The sequence below is a fragment of the Erpetoichthys calabaricus genome, chromosome 14 (assembly GCF_900747795.2).
Source record: "Erpetoichthys calabaricus chromosome 14, fErpCal1.3, whole genome shotgun sequence".
Lineage (NCBI taxonomy): Eukaryota > Metazoa > Chordata > Cladistia > Polypteriformes > Polypteridae > Erpetoichthys > Erpetoichthys calabaricus.
In genome coordinates, this window is record NC_041407.2 from 71,993,600 (window position 1) to 72,017,675 (window position 24,076).

The 24,076-nt window shown below is 36.5% G+C and overlaps 1 protein-coding gene across 1 annotated transcript in view; it reads left to right on the forward strand.

The window, feature by feature from the left end:
• The window catches only part of grik3 (glutamate ionotropic receptor kainate type subunit 3), a 476,278-nt gene extending 456,138 nt beyond the window's left edge, over positions 1 to 20,140 (forward strand). The window contains 6 exon segments of the mRNA XM_051936208.1: positions 12,739 to 12,816; positions 12,819 to 12,989; positions 14,042 to 14,125; positions 14,127 to 14,312; positions 18,660 to 18,723; positions 19,664 to 20,140. Coding sequence (XP_051792168.1) covers positions 12,739 to 12,816; positions 12,819 to 12,989; positions 14,042 to 14,125; positions 14,127 to 14,312; positions 18,660 to 18,723; positions 19,664 to 19,866 — 786 coding nt within the window. The 3' untranslated portion in view covers positions 19,867 to 20,140.
• The last annotated feature ends 3,936 nt before the right edge of the window (positions 20,141 to 24,076 follow it).

The following is a 24,076-nucleotide window of genomic DNA, read 5'->3' on the forward strand; positions in this document are numbered from 1 at the left end:
TAGCATCCATAAATGTCTGAAGGCAATGATTTTCAAATCCAATCCACAATTTTAGGTGTGTTTGTAAATATTGCACAAAGTACCTATTGCAATAGCATTGACTGTCTGTTCGTCTGCATGAAAAAACTTGGCTGCCAGTGGGCAAATTTTGGTGAAATTTGGCACATTTTTTCTTCAAAGAAATTTGTTGTGAGAGTACTGTTTTCATTCAGATCTGTTAAGCAATTTCCTATTAAAAAGTACTGACAAATTTGTGAACTTGTCTGTCTTAAGATGGAGAAACATTCTGTGTTACTTGAACTAAGAACTACTATAGTTTACGGTTTAAATTTTATCTTCACAGTGGTTAGTTCAACTTTTATTTTTCATATCTTTCCTCTTTTACCCATCTGATCCACAAAACTCCTTGGGAGGTGTGCATGCTGGAAATGAATGAAGAAGGAAAGAAATTCTCAATAAGCATGGATTGAACTAACAGTATCTACATGGCAGTATAAACTACCATACATTTGAATTATCTGCACATTATTATTGCAGAACCTTTACGAGAAAAGTAACCTTTGATGTTCCCGTTATACAAAAAATATACAGTATTACATAAATCAGTTCCTTTTTTTCAAATTATTAATTACTAGCCATCCACCGCTGCTTCGCGTGCGTAGTAGTGAAACAGGACAAACTTTAAAAATCAATAAACAAAAAGGTATCACTAGCTAAGCGGAGGCAACTTAAACTCCAAAATCCAGAGGTAGACCGACTCTCCACTCCTGACATCACACTTCCCCCTCCCCTCGGCCTGTAGCCTTTCTAGGATTAGTGTGAATATATATCACATCTGCAAGCGAACTATGATTCTTAGTGCGATGAGAGAAGTCGCAAAATCAACCGGAATGTTCAAGCAAATTATAGAAAAAAACCCAATCTAAATCTGTTAAGTAGTTCACTAGCTAAGCGGATGTAAGATACGCCCCGAAGCTGACGCATGAGTGAGGAGGGCCCCGCCCCTCTCCTCTTTGCCCTGTGAGTGTCTCTCGGATTCACGCAGATAAATCGGTACTGCAAGCAAACTATTATACATAGCACAATGAGAGAAGTCGCTAAATCAACCAGAATGTTGAAGCAAATTATAGAACAAAACCCGATCTAAATCCGTTAAATAGTTCTCTTGTGAAAAGCGGACAGACAGACAGATGTTGGATTATATATAGAAAGAGATTTAGTTTTAATAAATAACTGTGTTTAAACTATTATTACATAGATAGGGAGATAATTTGAGGTGAGGTAGGTTTGTTCACTTTGTTTTTATATTTTTTTCATTTGATAATTTTACTTTATTGTTCACACAGTATAAGCTGGCTTTAGCTTGTTTAACTAAGTGAAGTTGTATTTTTACTAAGGTTGAAAAAGAGAGGATTGTATTTATTGCACTTTTCTGTAAAAAAAAACTACAAGTAGTCACAGACCTTCAATGCCATTTTCTCATCACTGTTTATGACAGCTATTGAGCCACCATAAGACTGTATGGCATTATAAGGGGCTGTTTAAAAATTCTGGTATTTAATGTAGACAACAAACATATGTAATTACATGTTTTTATTACTGTTATTTTTTAATATAACTTATTGTTAAAAAATATTTATTGAAAAATTGTGATAAAATAACTAAAAAAAGTAAAATGCACCAACTTTCAAATCAGTGAACTAACTTCCTGAACGCACCTGAATGTTATGCCATGCATTAATTTCCTAATTTGTTTTCAGTTTGCTTTGAACTGTATCCTTGCATAGTGTAATGTAAAATAAAATCTGATGACAGGCAGATTCTTCTTTCTTCTCTATAATAATAAACTTTGTTATTTAATGTTGCACTAATACTAAACCCTTGTGTAAGCAGACTTACAATTTGGTTGAATTTAATAATAAAATTATACAGCAGAAATGTATGGTAATTTAGATCAAATGTTTATAAATGGGTGCCAGGTCTACATGAATCACTGTAACAAGCTGCAGAGCACTAATATACATTTACATATAGAGCCTCATTGTACGTTTTGAGTGCTAATTGGATCTGACAGGAACATTGCTATACATTAGTACAATATTAGTTGATTGAGTTTATCTTAATCTGGTATTTTTTGCACTGAACAACTTAGTAAGTATTTAAGTTGTTTATTTGTTGACAAAGTAGCTTTTATAGAATTTGGTGGGCTGGTCAACATACGGTAATGGGAGAAATGTATTCAAGTGATTACTCCCAAAATAAGATTCCAATCTAATTTTCAAATTCAAGAACCATTCCATGGAATGCCCTTCATTATTCAAGACTCAGTTAGAGTCCATACAGGTGACACAATGATCAAAGTGTTTATGAACATAGTCTGGTCTGCTGTTGAAGCTTTTTTTATGCTGTGCATTTGTGACGTTGCTCCCTCTTTCATTTTGGGAGCCTCTTGAATCCGACAATGTTGATAGTCATGACCGGAAGGTGCTGAGCAGATGAGGACAAACACACCAAACGAGGGAATGGTGAAAAGTGCAAGTGCTTTTATTAAAAGGAAGACAAAACAAAACAAGTGTTCAATAAGTGCAGTGCTTCAAACAGCCCATTAATAAATAAATAATCCCTAAAAAGGTGACTCTGTGGAGGTTAAAATCAGAATAAATAAGTTCATTAAAAATGAGGTTAAAATTCAGGCAAGAAACTGCCCTTTCTAAAAAAGCCTGGTGCATTCTCCTTTCTCACTTGTCCCATACTGGCCTTGCAGCCAAGGAGTCACCCTACCAATAGATGCAGCTGACCCTCAACAGGTCCAGGTCCCTGCCATCCCATGGCTATGGTAAGGCTCCCACTCCAGACCTAGGCTTGGGTCCCTAACGACCATGGCGTTCACATTGGAGCTCTCTTCCCAAGCCTCCTTAACCCCCGCTGCCTTCTCGGTCTTCTGTATCTGGTCACTCCTGCTCCTCAAACGTGTTCAGCGGAGTGACCCACACACTCCTCTCCAGGCTCTCTCTTCCTAGCTGCCCGCTCTCTTAGCTTGCTCTCACATGCCCGCACTGGCTCCTTCTGCCTCCTGCCTTCTGCTCTCCCTTTCACCTCCGTTTTTTCTTCTCATTTTTTTTCTTTCTCCTCCCTCAAACTCACACTTCCCTTTTAAAAACTGGGATTTGGCACAGCTGCGGCAATCAGCAGCTCCCTGCGTCAATTATGGTAGCGGGGCAATCCTACACCAGTGCACTAGGTGCAGGGCCGTCCAATCCCGCATCACACATCAGAACCACTCTGACTACGCTAACATGTGTCCCCCCGGCCCCCCCCCCCCCCCCCCCCATGCATAGATCAGACGGCGATTATTTATTTAAAACATGCCATTTAGTCTGCATTTTTGTTCACTTCATGAAGCTATCCTTACACCTTGAATATGCTTTTAACGGTCTGTGTTTGGGTATAAATATTGTTAACCATACATTCATTACCTAAGTTCATGAGGGTAATTAGAGTATTTATTAGACATGTGGAAAGCTAAATAAAAACAAAATAGTTTATCACCCTAGTTAACTTAATTCAATTAAAAGCATTATTAAGGTCAACTGTTTAAATACTTAACCAACAAGCTTCTTTTTGTAAAATCCTCATCCCAATATAATGTAAATCTCAATAAACATGGGCCTTGCCACCAGAGAGGTCAGCACACAGGTTCTTGAGACACATCTCCAAAAGATTAACAATCAATTAACAAGGCTGGAAAGGATTACAACATAATTATTAAAAAGTTGTGGACCAGATTGTTAAGATTCTTAATTCTTAAAACTCTTTGGACACCTTGTTATACTGTTCAGATGGAGAAACTTTGGGATACTAATTAGTCTTCTTGATGAGATGCGTTTTTGCCAATATTTCTCATAGAACAAGTTATAAAATTTTGTATGAAGTGAAACAAAAATCCAGGGAAGCATCAAGAAATCTATAGGACTCCCTCTTTTTGGCTAAGGACAGTACTATTAGGTCTGAACATCTTGCCATTATTGAAGGAACAGTGAATCAGTGTATCCAAGGATTCTTAGGAGAAGGTACAACTTACTATCTGTCAGCTGATTCTTGTTGCAAATATCCAGAAAAAATAATTGGTGTTCTAAGGTAGATTTTTAATACCACATTCTGTACTAGGAGAAGAAAAATGCAGACTGCAATGGCAAAATCATAGTCCCAAAACAGGTGAGGATCTCAAAATCACTCCAAAAGCTTGCTGGGAGCTAAGATCCAAAAAGCTAACTGGTAAAATCAGTCAAAAAACAGCCTGACAACCAAAAAGCTAACTAAAACCTAAACACAAAACAAAAATCTAAGTGAAAGATTATGTGATAAATTCCTTACTCTAACTGATACGACACTAGTATAAAAAGTCACCACCTGTCACCATATTATATAGGTGAAGTCTTTTGACAAGGCAGGTTGCCTGATCTCCATTACTGGCAAGGGGCATTGCAACAGTAAACAAGTTGGCAGTAGCCATCAAAAATTCCACAAACTTTCAGTTCCCATGGAAACCAACCATTCCCAAAGTGGTACAGAGATGGTGATACAGTCAGAATATTAAAAATGTTTAGAAATGATCGAAAATATATTGTATAGGAATAGCCTAGACCTAAAACCCACTAACATATTGTAAAATGACCTGAAAGAAGCCATTCATTATTGTTCCTGATTTGATGCAGTTCTATCAAAATTGAGCAGTTTCTTCCACAGCATTTTGAAAGACTAACAGATAAAGTGAGTGAGGAAATATATGACTTCAAGTGTTACTGCTAAAGGTGCTGTAACCAGCACCAAGCGGACAATTACCTTTTCACAATGTACATTGCTGTATAACTTTATTTTATCAAAATATTGTACTACTTCTACAATTAGGGCAGCCTTGATTTGATGTAAGGTTTTGGCAGAAGGTCTTATAACATTAAATGCTAAAACATGTGTAATGATCCAAAAAAATCAGAGAAAAGCAAATGCTGCTTCACTGCACACTCATGGCACATTTTCGCACTTTTAAAAATGTCAAGAGATCAACATATACTGTATAATAAACTGTCACCTACCAGTAAGCCTTTTTCGCAGATCTCCTCCTGACTGTAGACTCAATGAATCCTCAAACATCCTCAGGTATAAATTAGATCCAACAGATTTCTTTTAACTAAACAAGGAATCACGAACTTAAAGACACCAATGGAAATTAAGGGGAATTGCATTTAGGACTGATGCTAGGAAGTACCATTTACACAAAGAGTTGTGGGACTCTAAAAGAAACTACTCTGACATGTAATTGAATGTGGAAACTTTGACAACCTTTAAGAATTATCTGGGTGAGATATTGGCTCAGCTTAGCTATAAGTTAAACAAAGCAAGCTTGAAGGACTCAATGGTCCCTTCTCGTTTGTCAAATTTCTTATTTCTTATAAGATGGCTTTAAATGCTCTCCTCAGTTGTCTTTTATCAAAGTCAAAGGATGACTATTTTGTTCCATGGGGGCCCTTTCTCATATTCATGAACACCCAGTAAGAACTCCCTCTGATGCCCATAATGTGTCTGCAGTATTAAGCCCTGTGGATTTCCTGGAGAGCCTTTCTTCTATGGCAACTCCCAGTTCCTTGGGGAGAGCAGCCATGCTTTCTCTTATAAAAATCAAGGAAAATACACTGTGTCACTGCAGTTGGCTTAGAGTATTCTGACCTGCTTCTATTCATCCTTGGACTCACCCATAAATTGGCAACCTGGTCATAGCTTGCCTACCTAGAAACCTGGTTCTGCCAACTCTTTGCCAACAGCTCTTGTGGCTTCTCTCTTTAGGCAAAAGAACAAATAGCCAACCATCTACTTGATCACGTGCATTATAGCATATTAAAGGAATCTCCTTATATTTCCTCCCAGCCTCCACACTGTTTGTCCCTGCTTATTCAACTTCCAGGGCATAATGGATGATAGAAACTAGTGACCTCTGCTTCCCCATACTGGTATTAAAAACTGCCCCAACTGGACCCATGGGCCACACTCTCTCTTTTCCTCTCTGGAAGACCTTTATCTGTCATTTGCCATTTTGGTTATGGTGTTGCCCCAGGCAGCTCTGGGGGGCCTGCACAGTATAAAGGTTTATTGATCCTTATTGGGAACATTGCTCTACTCAGGCTATCTAGATCTATCTATCTATCTAGAGATTTTTATTTTTTACACACATTATATATTTAATGTTTATGTATTACCTTCATTTCAATCGCTTGTCAACTAGCTACTCCATTTGTTGTATTTTTTCCTTAAGTAAACTCATACAGTTGTATCTGTGAATAATGCTTAAATTTCAAAATCATCTTTTTTGCTCCATCTTTTTTGATGGCGTACCATTTCATAAATCCCAGCAGTACTGTGCACTGAAGTAACCCTATAGAAGATGCTAATCCATCACTGGACACACTCATCCATATCTGGAATACAGTGTGTTAATTAAGTCAGTGTGTTTTGGAATAGTCTCATAGTTAGATGTTCACATAATGTCATTTTGGAATAGTCTCATAGTTAGATGTTCACATAATGTCAATCTGAAAAGTCCAATTATTCTAACAGAAAGTCTTAAAAATCTGGGAGAAAACTATAGACACCCGGGTATGAATCAGACTCTGTTCTGTGTGTCTGAGAAACTGAAGAACTAACCACTCTGCTGCTGCAGTTCCAGTCATTACTCATTTCTCCATCCACATATTCATTTTCTAACATGGCCATGCAAGCCTGGAAGGCAGAGAACTGTGGTTGCAAATGGGAATCAGTTGTAGGAAATCCCCAGCCCATTGCAAGACATTCTCATTCCTACTTATATTGGGCCAATGTAAAGATGCCAGTTCAACATGATACACACATCTATGAGATATGGTAGTAAAACCCACACAGTCGTGAGCAGAACATACAAACTCTGCATAAACGGTGCCCAAGCAGACATTCAAACCCAAGATGAGAGATCAGCTAACCATTGCAGCATCACACTTCCCATTTTTTAGTTGAGCAATGTAGAATTAATTTTGCTGTACTGTATACAGTAAAAGTAACATAACATTTGCTAACTTACTTAATCCACTTCATACTCACAGTCAGGCCTTAGCCTAGCCCCGCATCACAAGGCAGGAAGCAGCCGTGGACATGTCCCCTGCTATGCTCACTCATGCATGCCCCAACACGGGGCCAATTTGGAATCTCCAAGGAACCTAACACACACCTGGAGGAAGCCCAGGCAGAATGTGCAAATTCTGCATGGACAATGACCAGGCATGGAAATCAACCTCAGGATAGCGGATCTGTGATGCAGCAACACTAACCACTGCACCACTGTGCTGTTCTGCAATTAAAATGTATTTGTTTAATTAGGATGATTGAGTTTCAGTCTAGCTCTTAAATATAGGTCACACTTTAAAAATACAGCATTTGTGTTTTACGTAATAATGCGTGCTTCATTGAATGTTTTATCCATCTTTTCCACCTAGACAGAAGATATATGAATAAAAAGATCAACTTATATTTTAAATTTGATTTGGCTATTGCCAACCATTATACAGACCATATTGCTTTTGTTGAATTTTCATTGCAGCTGAAAGTGTCACACTTTAACCAGAAATATTGTTAGGTGATGGCAGATAATGTTAATTCAAACACTTTAACTACAGCGGAGATTTAAATTTATTCAGGCTTTACCCTTGATGCGTAAAAGAGGAATTTGACATTTCAGGTTCACGTGTAACACAAACATGCCTGGGATGTGTCAAACAAACAAAAGAATAATTGAGAGACCAAATATTATTAAGCCATTAGAGTTACGTCAAATCATTTTAAAGCAGGTGGGTTTTCACCAATTATCTCGTCAATGCTGGCAATCTCAAGAGCTGTCAGTCAGTGGTAGTCATTCTCTGCAGGAGAAGGAGAAAAGCAGTACAGCTGCTGTAGATCAGCCTGGCTAATATAACATCCTGCTGAGCGTATTACCGCGGATTGAAAAGTGCTCAAACATGGCTACTACCGTCTCCTGATGCACACTTGACTTATACCTTTTCTATTTTCAAATACTGGGTCACAGTTTAATAAATGAAAAGCCTCCAGTATGTAGTGCCAAAAAAAAAAAAGATCCATTAACTCTTTCTAAGAAGTGTTACAGTACATTGTGATTTTGTTATCTTTACTTAAGTTGTATTTATTCAATAATATATAATGCAAAGTTGACCATACAAATGACCATAGACTTGATAAATAAACTGTATAAGAAAATTGCCAAATGTCCAAGCAGACATTTTATGCTATTGGATAAGCAAAGGTAATTCACTGAATATTGAATTTTCCTTAAATTTTGTAAGTATTCTATATATAAGTTCTTCATAAGTTGATCAATATCAAAATAACAAAATATTCTACTACCATTGCTTTCATATAACCATTGAAGAATTTTCCATTTAAAAAATACTAATAACTGTGGTACTAAGAATCTAATATACATTACTTAGTTTAATTTTACCAGGCATGGCAGTAAAGACAGAGTTAGAGAGCACGTCACTGCTCACTGACACTCTGAAATGACATGAAAGTGTTGCAGAAGACAAGAAGGTGACTAAATGAGGAAGCTGCAGCTAGCATTTATACCAGCGTGAGCTTTACCTGTGCTGTCTGCTGCTGTGCTGATTGACCACATCCAGCTCCTGTATAAGACATTACTGCCTCTTGTGCATGCCTGAACTCAATCGATTCTCTGCCAGTCACAGAAAAGTAATATAAAGATAAGTATTTTAACTACTTTTTACTGAGAGGTAGTTCTTGAAATAAAAACCAGCAGACACTATAGCTGTCCAGAATTGAGTGTCAATCTTTGGGCTGAATAACATACATATTTTACAAACAATAGGATGGGTAGATATTGTCTGCTTCCCCAAATTTTGAAAAGAAATTCTACAACATAAACATGAAAGAGTAAATAGTACAATATACACTTTTCAAACAGGTCACTAGGACATGTTGAAGACCTGGAGAGACACGCACCGAGCAAGAATGTGTAGATTCTTAGAATGATATGTAAAATGTAGATATGAAAAAACAGATGATCCATTCAGTTTTTAAAATATTTTCAACATATTCTATATGAGTCAGCATGAAACTCTAATAGTGTAAGTGCATTACAGAATAGAAAGATTAATTATTTACCAAGAAGCACAGTTATACATGCATATGTTTTCATTAAAGCATAATAATAATTGAATAATGAATGAAAGATATTTTGAAACAGATAATATAACTGTGCGCAGACCAAATAACTTCAAATAAATATAAAAACAGCTGCTTTCCAGAAAATTGATATCTTTTTCCCAGGGTATAATATAACATTATTGTGTTCAGTGACCCAGTAAACTGGTGCAAAGACAGTATGGAATGATGTTTATACTTCAAGACCTTGAAAGGCAGTCTGAAAATTATTGCTGTCATATACGCAACACCCTGCTTTGGAGGTTTCTTTCCATTTTTTTATTATGTTATCTGACCTTGAAAAGAGGATGATGAATAAATGATGAAAGAGATTAATGAATATAGTCGGAAACTTCTCAAAGTCACTAAAGATTTATTTACACTTATAAATACAACATTTACACAATGTGGTTAAGCCATTGGATCATGTACACAGTAAACAAAATTCAAAATTAAAGAAAAAATATAATACATTTGGATATTCTTCTAAATATTATCAACATTTAGTAGGGGCAGTGGCATTTGTTATCTATCTATCTATCTATCTATCTATCTATCTATCTATCTATCTATCTATCTATCTATCTATCTATCTATCTATCTATCTATCTATCTATCTATCTATCTATCTATCTATCTGAGTTCATTTCATTATCAGTTTCTTCTTATGAAGAACAAATTAAACTAAATGATAAAAGGTGCAGCAGAGTATACATAATATGGTTAGCTGAATGACAAGATAAAAAGGTTTAGTTAAATAGAAAGTAACTTGTCCTTCACAATTTGCTGCTTTTGGAATGAGGTGCAATAAATGAAATAGAGGAACTATCACTAAAATTCTCATTGACATTGTAGGTTTATGTATTTGTTGGTTGTTTAAACACCTTTTCCATAAGGTATAACATTCTCAGAACATTCCAGGCAGCATTAGCCACCACTCCGTTGCAGTGCCTTCACTAACAAACACCAGCACTCACGAAGGTCTAACTGAAATCTCCACTTGAAACACACGCAATTTCTTGGCAAAAAAACCCACAAGGGCACACATGGAATGTGTAGATGTTAAATGATGGCTGGGTATGGAATTCAGACCAAGAATGATAGATCTGTGAGGTAGTAATTCTAACCACTAAGGTATCCTTCATCAGTTATTAAACACATGGGTGTCTGCCCCATAGTTGGGGCAATGTGGGGGTGGAATGAAAAGCCAAGTTATATTTTTCTTTCAATATTGCTATTTTTGCATTTACGGATTTTAACTGTAGTACTAGGGTGTTGCACCGTGTTAGCAATTATGGATGTAGTGAGAAGTTAAGCAAAATGACACCTTTTATTTGCTAACTAGAAAGATTACAATATGCAGGCTTTCGAGGCAACTCAGGCCCCGTATTATAAGTGTGTACAGTTGGATTCCTTATCATGATGCCTTTCTGATAAGATTTTCCTTTTTACATTTCGTTAAGAAGAAGTTGTCTCTGTCCAGGTGTGCCAGTTTCTTCCACTGGGTCTTCAGTTCCATATAGTAGCGGTACATTTCAGTGTCTTGTATGTCTGTAGTACTAGGGTGTTATACTATGTTAGCCATTATGGATATAGTGAGAATTACCGTAGCAAAACTACTAATTATATTGTGGTTTCAATTTTTACATTTCATTGTGGACTTTGTCTAGTTTATTGCACACCAATATTTCACTGATTGTAAACTCTATAGCCAAAATGTCAGTGTTCAATTTACATCCAAACTTCACCATATTCTGATTGTACATCCAAAAAAATGTAAAATGGGCACAACACCAACGTAACTTCTAAATTGCTTTCCAGCACAGAAAAAAATGAGCACGCCACACAGAACTGCATTTGATGCTTTCACTGTTTAAAAGTATTGCGGCGATCATTTTTTGCTATTATTTTTTCCCCATTATTAAATTAAAATGTTTACAAAGTAAGCAGACAACAAAAGTAACACCCGTCTACCATTCCCCATGTCAACACCCAAATGCAGTTCAAATCTTCAGTTGGTAAGTAATCATTCTGTTAAAATTGTTATATTGCTAAGCGTTATATGCATTCATTATGTGTTTCCTTTACTTATTTTTCTCACAGTACATGCCCATTTCAAAGTAGAAGGAAATGTAATTGGTATCTGAAACTCAGTACACACCATTGAGTTTAATAAGTCTTAAACAAGTAGGTAATGGATGTTTTAGATAGTTGATAATATGCAAAAACCCTTATTGGTGTTTAAGAAAATTGTAGTAATATTTGAGAAAACTGGTTTAATGGACTTTGAAAAGTTTCGAAAAGAGAGAATCTGCCTACACTGCTGCAAAAGTTAACACGGCAATGTTTCAAAATGTACATATTAATGGGCGTAAAATGGCAGCATCTTCCTGGTTTTATATATGTACATTAATGCGATCATAAAACAACTACAGTGTTCAGTCACTGTGAACCATTTTTTAACATGTAAATGACAGACTGCAGGGGTGGACAAATGGGTACTCTGGACACTTGCAAAAGATATTTTGGATCTTTGGTACATGAAAAATTTTCCTAATCAAAAACAATTTCATTAAAGCAAAATATCCTGTTCTTCATGTATGATCTTAACTTGGTGTCGATTTTAAAGACAGCTGCTTATAGCGCACTTGACTGCTATAACCTCTGTCTAATACATACACACACTCATCCCCAATTAGTGACCAAGATAATGAAATTGTGCAGCATGTTTATCTATAAAGCAAGCAACACAAACAACAGCATTAGCTGTGAAGTAACAGGAGCAGTGAGGGTATGCATGGCAAAAGTTAATCATATCCTTTCATTATTTACCACAAAATAAATAAGGTAATGTGAACCTCATTATCTCATAATCTTGGAGTTTATTAGTTTATTTGTATTATCACAAACTAACATGCTTACTGTAAAAAAATGCATTTTTAAAATGAAAAAACTATATGCTACTTGGGGTTTTTCTTCTAATATTGCTGTTTAAAATCAACCAAGTATGCTGTTTATCTCTCTTTCTTATTTGTTTTTATTGGTCTCTATGAATGTTTCTTAATTGTTTTGGTTCACAGAAAACATCCTGTGGAACACCCATGATTAGAAATATAAACTGAAAAATAATAGAAAAGTAAAACAAAATACAAAAAATGAAGATAAAAGTAGTTATACCCACGTAAATGAATAAGAAGTTGTGTCAAAGATATAATTTATACTCAGTCAGTTATCTGTTATTAGGGTACCAGCTACTACATGCTTAGTGATCATTATAGATTCACTTTACGTAAGTTTGGTTTGGGGATCAGAAAACCTTATTTCATTGCAGAATAAATTGAACAGTTTTCACTTTTTACAGGATAGAAAATGTTATCAAGCAGACAGGGTTTTTTTTTTCTCAGTTTTTTGTTCTGTCTCCTGTAGTCTGTCATGAATGCTCCCCACTCTGTAATCGGACAAATGCTAATACTCGTCTCACAGGTGTTTCTATTTGTTTACAGGAAATCAAAAATCTCCACTTTTGAGAAGATGTGGGCATTTATGAGCAGTAAACAAAACACGCTCTCGTCAAAAATAATGATGAAGGAATCCAGCGTGTTCTCAGGGCTGATTATGCCTTTTTAATGGAATCTACAACTATTGAATATATCACTCAAAGAAACTGCAACCTGACCCAGATAGGAGGCTTGATAGACTCTAAAGGGTACGGGATTGGAACCCCCATGGGTAGAGCATCAATTTTTATATTAATCTGAACACTTATTATAATTTGGCACTTTTTATGTGACCCAGATGATTAAACGTTATGCACAGTTCATTAAATGTTTAGCAGTCTTCAACTTTTCAGAGCACATGCATTATATGTTCTTAGAATTACAGTAATTTGCTTCTTTGGATTAGCTTTCAGTATTTAAGTGAAGAACGCTATGAATGTGTTCACATACCAGGTTTCCCTGTGTGGAGTTTTGCATATTCTCTTGTGTCTGCATAGATGTCCTCTATGTGGTCAAGTTTACCTAAAAGTCCAAAGACATGAAGGTTAGGTGGATTGATTTTGGTATATTGGCCCTAGTGGGTGGGCTTGTGTGTGTGTGTTCTCCAGGTCCAGGTGTTCTTCCTGCCTTGCTCCCAAATGATTGCTGGGATAGGGCTCCAGCTGTGTGACAAATCTGAAATGAATAAGCGAGTTAGGAAAATTGATGGGTTGTTAATTGTATCATAATGTTTGTACCATAGGCGCATATCAGTTTTTTTTTCCAGTAACATTGTAATGATGACTAATGTGATTTTATTATTACTTTATTAATATTAATATTACTTACTGCTGCTGTTACAGTATTATCATTATTATTATAAGCAATAGTGTCTATTAGGAGCAATACCTTTCTGTTCAAAGTTCCAAAGCACCGAGCAGCAGCTTTTGAGTCTTTTCAATACACATCAGTCTGAAAATGCAGACAACTCTTATTTCAGATTATAGCAGCACTCAGAGCTGTTGCAGTTTATCTGAATTGAATACACAGGGTCATGAGCTGTGTAAAGAAACCGCAAAAGTGACTGTGCCTGCCAAGATTAAAATTCTCTTTTCAGCAAAGCAATGATAAAAATAAAACTGCCGGTGAACTTTTTTTAACCTTCGAGACAATGCATATTGTTGCATACAGCATGATGGACTCCTAAGGGTATAATGCATAGGAAAGATTTGCATATTGTTTGTTGTGTTCTGAGAATTGCGAGGGAATGTTATGAGGAACCTCTCTCACTTGAAATTATTTTACCTTAGGCTTCTCCCTATAGGGATAAGATCACTATTGCAATTCTCAACTTCAAGAGGAGGGCAAGCTGTCACATGTTAAAGGAAAAGTGGTTGGCGAGGAAGTGGATGTCCCTGACGATGAAAAGAAAGGGAAAAACGAGCGCACTGTGGAATACAGAATATTGTGGAGGCATCTTTGTGTGTGCTGGCAGCAGGACTTGTGCTTTCCGTATTTGTAGCAATAGGGGAGTTTGTGGTACATAGGCCTGAGGAAAACTGCGAGGAAGCCGTGAATCAGGTAAATTATGATGAGCGAGTCGAGTAGTATTGTGGCATTCTTTAATTAAGAAAAAAAAGGGTGGTAGTGGTGTCGATTAAAGAAAAGCTTACTGATTTACTGAATTCTTTTAGGATAGTAATGTTACATAAAAAATTGTCTCCCAAAACACTACCCTCTTCTCATGTAAAAGTTATATGATAATAAAATCATAAAATATGATTATATTATTAACCTAACTCGACCCTTACATGATCCTCCCTGTAGCATGTACCACTGGCTATTCACAAAGTCTACTACTGATCAGGATAAAGCAGTTAGCAGAGGTGCAAAGGGAGTATAAGTAGGTGTAGCTGACATAAAACAAGACAAATAATTTGGATAATAAAGTGGTAGATTTTTCTTTCTTTGAGTTTTCAATTGTACCTGGAGCTACAACGTTATTTTTCCAGGACTGTCACCAACCTTTGTCCAATCTATTTTTAAGTTACCTCATGACAAAGCGAAGACTGCACAAAAACACTTTCCCTTTATCTTTAACAAAAATGCAAGAATAATCCTCTAAGCTCGTAAAAACAAAATCTGTCATCATTTAAAGTTGGATGGTAAGCAGATTTTTAGATCTTTACTATAAAATGTGTGACACGGTGTAACTTTTATGCATACAGTGAGCTTTGTGATGTCAAAGGCAAACTTAATGTTAACTGTCTAAATGTACATTCGTCACCTTCAACTATTTTACTTCACCTTTGATGGGGCTCCAAGAACAGCAAAAAAAACAAAGAAAAAATATTGACTGATAACCAAAAGCAACACTGAGATCCTAAATGCTACATAATGTAGAAGTAAACAGAAAATGCATATTTTTTCCTATCAAGAGAAAATTGCACCTCCCTCTCTCTACTCCATGAGCAAAATGATGTTGAAACTATCTTGTATTAATTTATTAGCGCCAGTCTAAATTTGACTTTACAGTCATTTTGAGAAAAAAAAATGAATTGTGTTAGTTAATTGCTACAACTGGCCAATAAATTACTTAATGTAGGAGTAAATTGTTCTTTTCCACGTCCTTTCAGAAAGAAATGCAGTTACTAAACATGTCTAGGTACATTTGACAGAGAAGTTATATCTCCAGTAAAATAAAACTGTCAGTTTGATATAGGTTACTCTTCAGTTGAAAAACTCAAGAAAGGCTAATGATTTATAGAGATCTAAATTAGTTAGGCCTTGCAATGGGGAGCAATACAGAATGGGATTTCTGCCAGTTTTATCATAATAAGTACAGTTGGAAGAGATCATTCTGGCTAAACTGGCACTCAGGGATGCATTTTCATTCAGTCTACTGGATTATTTGTTTATCTTCGACAAATGCATATTGAATCTTTATTCACTATGGGATAACCTCTTCTATACCAGAAATTTTGAAATATACAGTGGTACTATAGAAACCAACAAGGCTCTTCCTTTTGAAAAGAACTGTTTTTAGATTATTTCATTTGATATTAAACAATAGGGAATATTACTCTGTGCAATAAATGTTAATCAAAATCAGTAAAAATTACTTACACTGCTGGAAAATATGTTGTCCTTTTTCTTAAAGAAACCATGTGTTTTTCAGAAACTTTCCTGTTAGCAGTTTTAGTTTTTCATAAACAAAGTTAATTATCTAATGAGCCTCAGTGTGATTTAATTACAGGCTGTTTAAATGTGAACCATTTAGTATTAACTGACAAGTGCCAAGGAAAGAATGGATTTCAAATCACACAAACAATATTTCAGTACATGTCTAGAAAGCAAATGGATTGTGTTTTCTTTTTTAGAGAACTCTGTGTAGACCACAACAAAAGAGAAAAAACATCTAGTATGAAGGCTAATTCCATTATACAATGTCATTCTTTGGACTTCTAATACAATATCACACTGTTTACTGCTTTTGCACTTGAACATTATAAGAACTTTAAAGAAAAAAAGCAAATGCTAAACTTAAAAGAAAAAAGCAATGCTAAAGAGATCAAAGTGGTGATCAAATTCAAACTGCTGGCAAAAAGCACTGGAATAGCCTATACGTCTGTTAAATATTGTTTACATCATGTGGCCTAGCAGCTAATCTATTAGACTTTAAGCCATAAGTCTGCCAGTTCATTTCCCAATTCTTGCTCACTGTGACTAAATCATGTCACACATCAATGGCTGATTATTAGATAATGTACAGTGGAATCAGAAAACATTCAGACCTCTTCACTTTTGGCTTACTGTATGTAGAATAGGGACTGAATGCTATAAAAAGTTTTTGATTTTGAATAAATAAATGTGTTGTTTTCACATTGTCATTATGGGTTACTGAGTGTAGATTCATGGTAAATTTATCCATTTAAAAATTTAGTCTACAACACAACAAAGTGTGCAGAAAGTGAAAGGGTCTGACTACTTTCTGAATTACCGGTATCTAAGCATTAGTATTCAAATTTGCTTTGTACTGGGATGGTGATCACTATAGAAAAGTAACATATGGTCAATTGACCCAATTTATAGTCACAAAGAACCATAGAATAGGTTAAAAGCAGGGACCAGTCCGTAACAAGGCCAACTAATATATAGTCAGACACGGCCAATTTAGAGGCTCATATTAGCTTTGGAAATGTGATAAATCATGAAGGAATGGGAAGGAAATACAAACTTTGCTCTGTTAATGACAAGGTGCAGGGTTTGAACCCAAGACACTAGTTGGGTGTCGTAAATTGTAGATTGGCTGTGGTGACATTCTCTGGCTTCCCGCAACTTGTTCTGAATAAATACATGCATACCAGCCATTCATCATCCTGAGGCATATCCATGTTACTACATGAATGTTCTTCACTTTATGTGTTTGAGAATTATATTTATCATATTCCTGTGCTCCTAAATACAAGGAACACACAAACAGTCAGGAAGGAAGTAGCCCACATAGAAAGCACAGAAACATGCTGCTCACCTTAAATGTAGTGACTTTCATCATATTAGACAACAGTCTGGGAGAAGAAGTCTGAAATAGACTGATGCCATGTCCAGGTAGTGGGTACTATGATAAGTTTATACTCTGTTAATAGTTAAATTTGTAATATTATATAGCAAAAGAGTTTACTTAAAATGTTCCAAAATGTAAAATATGAGCCTATGCTCAACTTTTGAACTGTATCTGAAAGAAACATCCAAGTGAACATTGCAGGCCTCTTGGTTAATTAATTACTGTGTGCAATGGTTTACATTGTACTGTTGCTTTGAAATTTATTTTGTTTAGGGCATCATACTTGACTTATCAGAAACTGTGTTCTCTGTGTTTTACTGAGGGAAAATACAAATAAGAATACTGATTTCCTAATGGCACTTGGCAAATGAAGGAACTAAGCAAGCAACTAGTGCAGAAAGTTGTGACTGTGGTTTGTGCTGCTGCCTCTCAGATCCAGGCAACCTAGGTTCAAATCCTTAACATCTGTCATTGCCTATTTTGAATTTTCTTTTGTCTTGATGGGTTGTCTCTGAGTACTCTTGTTTTCTCCTAAGACAAGTGTGTTAGATTAATGCGTAACCTTAACTGTCCAATGTGTGTGAGAGGGAAGCCTGCAATGAACTTGCAACCTTCCAGTTTTATAACTGACATAATGCCAGTGCTGTTGGGTTATGTTCCAGTGCCTTTCGACCTTTAACTGGATAAGCAAGTTGGGCTATATTATTTTTCTATCTTATACACCGACCAGCTACAACATTAAAACCACTGACAGGTGAAGTGAATAACATTGATTATATTGTTACCTGGCACCTGAAAAGAGTTGGGGATATATTACACAAGGAAGGGAACAGTCAGATCTTGAAAGTGATGTATTAGGAGCAGGAAAAATGGGTGTGCATAAGGATCTGAGTCACTTTAACAAGGATCAAATTGTAATGGTGAACGACAGGATCAGGGCATCTCCAAGATGGTAGGTCTTGTGGGATGCACCTGGAATGCAATGGTTAGTACCTGCCAAAAGAGGCCCAAGGAAGCACTATTGGTGGTGAACCAGCGATGTGGTCATGTGTGTCCAAGGCTCATTCATGCATGTGGAGAGTGAAGTCTAGCCCGACTGGTCCAATTCTACAGAAGAGCTACTGGGGCACAAACTGATGAAAAGATTTAATTATGGCCATGACAGAAAAATTGTCAGTGCGCACAGGAACATCACAGCTTGCTGGGGTAGTCGCTGATCAGTCGGAGTGCTGCCCACGCTGATCCCATGTCCACAACTGAAAGCACCTACAATGGCCATGTGAGCATCAGAACTGGACCATCGAGCAATAGAAGAAGATGACCTGGTCTGATGAATCATATTTTCTTTTACGTTATAAGGACAGCCAGTGTGCATGTGCGTCGTATACCTGAGGAAGCGACAGCAGCAGAATGCACTGTGTGAAGAAGGCAAGTCAACGGAGGCAATGTGATGCTCTGGGTAATATTCTGCTGGATACCTTTCATGTGTACATTATTTTGACATGTACTAGCGACCTAAAGATTGTTGCATGCTATGTGTAATTCTTCATGGCAACAGTATTTCCTAATGGCAGAGGCCTCCTTCAGCAGGAAAATGTGCCCTGCCACGCTGCAAATAATCGTTCTGGAATGGCTTGAGGAACATAACCATGAGATCAAATTCTCCCAGAACTCACTCCTATTGAGCATCTGTGTGATGTCCTGGAAAAACAAGTTTGATCCATAGAGGCCAAACCTCACAACTTACAGGACTTAAAGGATCTGCTGCTAACACCTTGGTGCCAGATAACACAGAATATCTTCAGAAGCCTTGTTGAGTACTTGGCCTTGAGAGGTCAAAGCTGTTTTGGCAGCACAAAGGTGGACCTGCATAATATTAGGCACGCGGTTTTAATGTTGTGAATGGTCAGTGTACATTTCTGGAGGAATCTGCTGAATTGAAAAGTACTTTGAAACACCCTTAACTAAGTCTGTTATAGTATTCTCTCGACTTGTGTAAACATACCTTTAATTTAGCCACCTAATGTATTGTCAGTTAGAAAGAAGAATTCATAAACAGGGTGTGTGGCAGTGACTTCTGCATTGTGAATCAGATGATAGACCCACAAACTCTAATTACTAACAGTTTCTTTAATTCAATGAAATATACATTTGAGTGCAAAGTTCAAGTTAAAATATAATTTCGGGAAATAAAACTTCATACCACCAATATTACCCATTTTGCAATGCAGTTAATTAAAAGAAAAAAAGCACATGCTGGGGAATCAGATTTGTTAAAGTGCCTTGTGCATGTTAATTAGCATGTTTAAAACCTTAACTTAAAGTGAAATATTTTTTAATTATGCCTTTACCTTTTCATCTTTTACAGAGATCTTTCCTGCAGTGCTATGGGCAGATGAAATACGATTATCATTTACTTGTGAGAGGAGAGTAAAACACAAACCTCAGCCCCCAGTTATGGTAAAGACTGATGCAGTAATCAACATGCACACTTTCAATGACCGAAGACTTCCAGGAAAAGACAACATGACATGTAACACTGGGTTAACACCGGTTGTTCCCTTGAAGTAAACAAAAAAAAAGGCTTTTTAATACTATAAACAGAGAGAAAAATACCTTTGGGGGTTTTGAACAACAAAAATTAATAACAGCAAAATAATCTGCAGTTAATCACAGTGATTTTCTATATTGTGGAAGAGAAACTTGTGGAGGAAATTGTGGCTTCTGAAAGGAGGATCAGATAATGTATCGGTGCTCAGACCACCTGTGTTTAATTACTCTACAAATAATGACAAACATAAAGTAGAACACAAGTGACTGGGGGAAATGTGACGAGAAAAAAAGACAGCAGGCATGCAATGTGCTAAATAGGATGTTTCTACAAATTGCCCAAGGCTGTGCACATTTCATTGAAGCTCATACTGACCTTTTAACCTCACGTTGTGCAGACCTCCTGATCATGATGTCTGATCATCTAATCTTAAACCAGAGGAGAAAGAACAGAATGGAAGTCACTCCCTTGATTAAACCTATACTTGGATAGGACAAGGAATCAAAATGAATTGCTTGAACCATGAACTCTGTATTATTTTCTACAAATTCAGCATTCATAAATCTTAACAGATTCTGAAGTAATGATAAAAAAGCCAATAGCCACATCTCCAGTCCTGGTAGTACAGCAAAGATAGCGCACCCCTGCCAGAGCCTATCCTATGCTCAATCCTGTTTGCTATCTGTCTGACAAGTGAAAGCACAAATCAAGGACACTATCATACTGAGAATGAAAATCAGTTACTGGTAATCTGTGTGAAAATGTAGAAGACATATTTTTCCAGTTCAAGCAAGAGGTAGTAACTCCTAATTAAAGTCGCGTATTCATACATAATGTCTGTTATGTACTTTTTTTTTTTTTTACAAAACCATAAAAAGGCATACTTAAAAGTGAGACTTTAAATTGTGCTCTGTCAAAACATTTGCTTTTTTTATACACATTTAGACATCAACTAATTTCAGTACAAGATAATTAAAATAATTACCAAAGATCTCTCTACAAGACATATACTTCTTTTGTTCTTTATATGCCAATGTTTTGAAACTGATGCACATTTTGTAAGCTCTTGTCATAGTTAGCACAGGTTCTCACAATTAGAAGCACCCTGGCAGTTTGCATTGCATTTGTTCTGATGGTTGTGCCATTCATTTACAATATAACTTTGCTTTTCATTCATAATCACCCATTTATAAAAGCAGAAGCCAAACATGTTTTTAGAGGAGAAAATGCTAGAAAGTTGTTACGCTAGATATATTTTAACATTATGTCTAAAGCTATTTTATTCAAATACAAAATGAGTATTTGTGCTGATTTTTTTAGATAGAAGTTAGAAACTGATGTCAAATTGGAGAGGATACTGATTATGCATAAGTGCTGTGCCTAAATCAATCAGAGCCTCTAGGCTCTGTCAACCTGAATTTCATGAACAAGAATAAAATGGGAAAACATGCCCCAACTGAAGGTTATATTTTTTTTCCCCTATTACACAAAGACAATAATATAAATATATTTTGACAGGAGCTACTTATATATTTGTGTCTGTGATTTTTAAGCACTGTTTGGAAATTCATATATACTGTATATTGAACAGTACAACATAGGAATACAAATATTTACTAAGAAAGAACTGTACTTTCATGCAATCCATAAAATATGTATCCATCTATTTCCCGGCTCTGCTTTTTCTATGGGGAGCCACAAAAACCCATGCACATACCCGTACTCATTGACACAGTTTCCTGTGTAAAATCCATGCAAACATGGAGACAATTGACAGACGCCGCACAGATAGTGACAATGCTTGTAACTGAGCCCTAGTGCCCAAACCAACAACTGTAACAACTTTGCACCAACATGCTGCACTACACCAGGTTTTGTGTTCCAACATTGCAATTATATATGTGCATACATGAATGATTAATAACCAAGAAATTTTAAATTTCGTAATAGTAATAAGTTTACTAAAACTGGCCACAATTCGTAACATGGACAACAAAACTATTTCAAAAATTAAAGTGGAGAAGAATAAAAAAAATCAGAAAAACTAGAAAAAAAGATCCTAGAGCAATTGTTATGAGGAAGCTGGAGGCGAACCCAGCAAGCATCAGGTGCAAGGCAGGAACAAACCCAGGATCGGGACACCAGAGCAGTTATATATACTTTTCAACTAAACAACCTTGAACATACACTACTCCAAATAAAACTTGTAAGATTTTTGACATTTAAAACATAACTGTACACATTTTCTCTTTAAACACTATTCTCTAAGTGTAATCTTTTAGTTGCAAATGTGTACAAATATATACCCTTTAATACCATGAATACAAAATTAATATAATATATACAGGTGGAATCCCATTGTAATGAAATTCATGGGATCATTAAAATATTTTATTGTAATGGAAATTTCTTTGTAATGAACTAGCTGTGTAATCCCGTGCTGTAAAAAGCCCCAGGATCCTAGAAACTATTAAAATCGTCAGAAAAAAAACTGAAATGTAGAGATGTCAGGTAATTGAAAGAAACTACTCTGGGCATCTCTCTCCTAGGAGGATTCGTTTTGCCGATGTGCTCACATCGTTTGTGCATTAGTGGGTAAGCAACTATCTTTCTTTGGAGGTTTTGTTTTGCTGACAAGTTCTCCTCACTTGTGAATTAACGGCGGGAGGAAGAGTAAAAGGTATACCGTTTTGCAGATGTTAGCAGCTAAGTGACTTTGTTTTTTTTCTGAGGTTTCATTTTGCTGACGTGCTGGCCCCGCTTCTATTATTAGCGGCAAAGTGAGTTTTCTGTTTCCTCGAAGGTGGAGCCCTTACCCCCGACTCCACCTCTCACTTCCGGGTCGGACAGACACACACACACATAGACGTTTATATATGAGATATGAAGAAAATACATATACTACTGTGACCGGGGTTATGGGTGATTCCCAATCTCGAACTGCAGCAGAGCAATGACAGCTCCGTATCTACTCTGCTGCGTCTGGTAAAGAGTAAACCAAGGGCAAAGTAATTGGTTGTCCACTGTAGGATCAGCCTTACCACGTAACATGTTTTTTGTATGATGTTTAAAACATTTAATACCAGGCTTTGACCTACTCTTGCTTGTACTCTTCGCCTGCCACTGCAATGATTCCCAGCCGCTGGTGTTCTTCTAATCTGAAGATGGGAGCTAAAGCAGGATGATAGTCCCTGTCGTGACTCCTATCTTATGTGCTTAACTGCTGAAGTAACAGCTCCAATTTTGAACGAAGTCTTAAGACTGTACCTGCCTTCTCTATACAGTAATGAAAAACCTGTATGTTACATTTCTCACTAGTTTTGTCCATTGCAAAAAAACTTTGAGAAGCACTATGAAACTCGAACAGTGCAGTATCTACCTTCGCATGACACAACTATTCATGGTGGAGCACTGCGTCAGAATTCTGCTATACTTGTATGACATTGTACCTACACTCTCACTGAGCCTCGCCGAGCCTGGAAATTTTGCAGCAGACTGTCTGTTTCTTTTGGTCTAACAAGAAAGAGACAACCTGTTGTAGGGGTTCCAAGACTCTGCAAAAGTGTAGATGTATTTTTCACATCGCATTATTATCTTAAGTGCCCATTTTTGGTTGAAAAAAACATTCTTTATGCTGAAATTTACATTTTGTTAAAACAAAATCCGTTAAGCATTATGTTGTATGAACATTTCTCCAGGGCAACAAAATGTATTCGTTATTCTGAAAATGTCATTACTTTGGTAGTCACTATAACGGGATTTGACCTGTATCGTCAGTTGTTCAGTTCTTTCTTTTGTAATTTGTAAGTTATATAAATTAAATAATTCTGATTAGCGTGCACAAAAATATTAAAGTCATTATGTTATTTTCATGGTGGAGTTTGCATGTTCTCCCCATGTCTGCGTGAGTTTCCTCTCTGCTCTGGTTTCTTCCGACAGTCCAAAAACATGCCGGCTAGGTGGATTGCCAATGCTAAACTGACCAAAATGTATTATTGGTGTGTGTGTTTGTGCTCACCCTGGAATGGACTGGCGCCCCATTCAGGGTTTGTTCCTGCCTTGCACCCTATGCTAGCTAGGATAGGCTCCAACACCCCCCATGACCCTGCTCAGGACTAAGCAGGTTACAAAATAACTGACTATTTTCATGAATAAAACTGGTGTTTGTCTTTGTTGTGATCAATATTTCACCAAAAACAACAGTCAGTTAATAAAATGTATGGATGAATG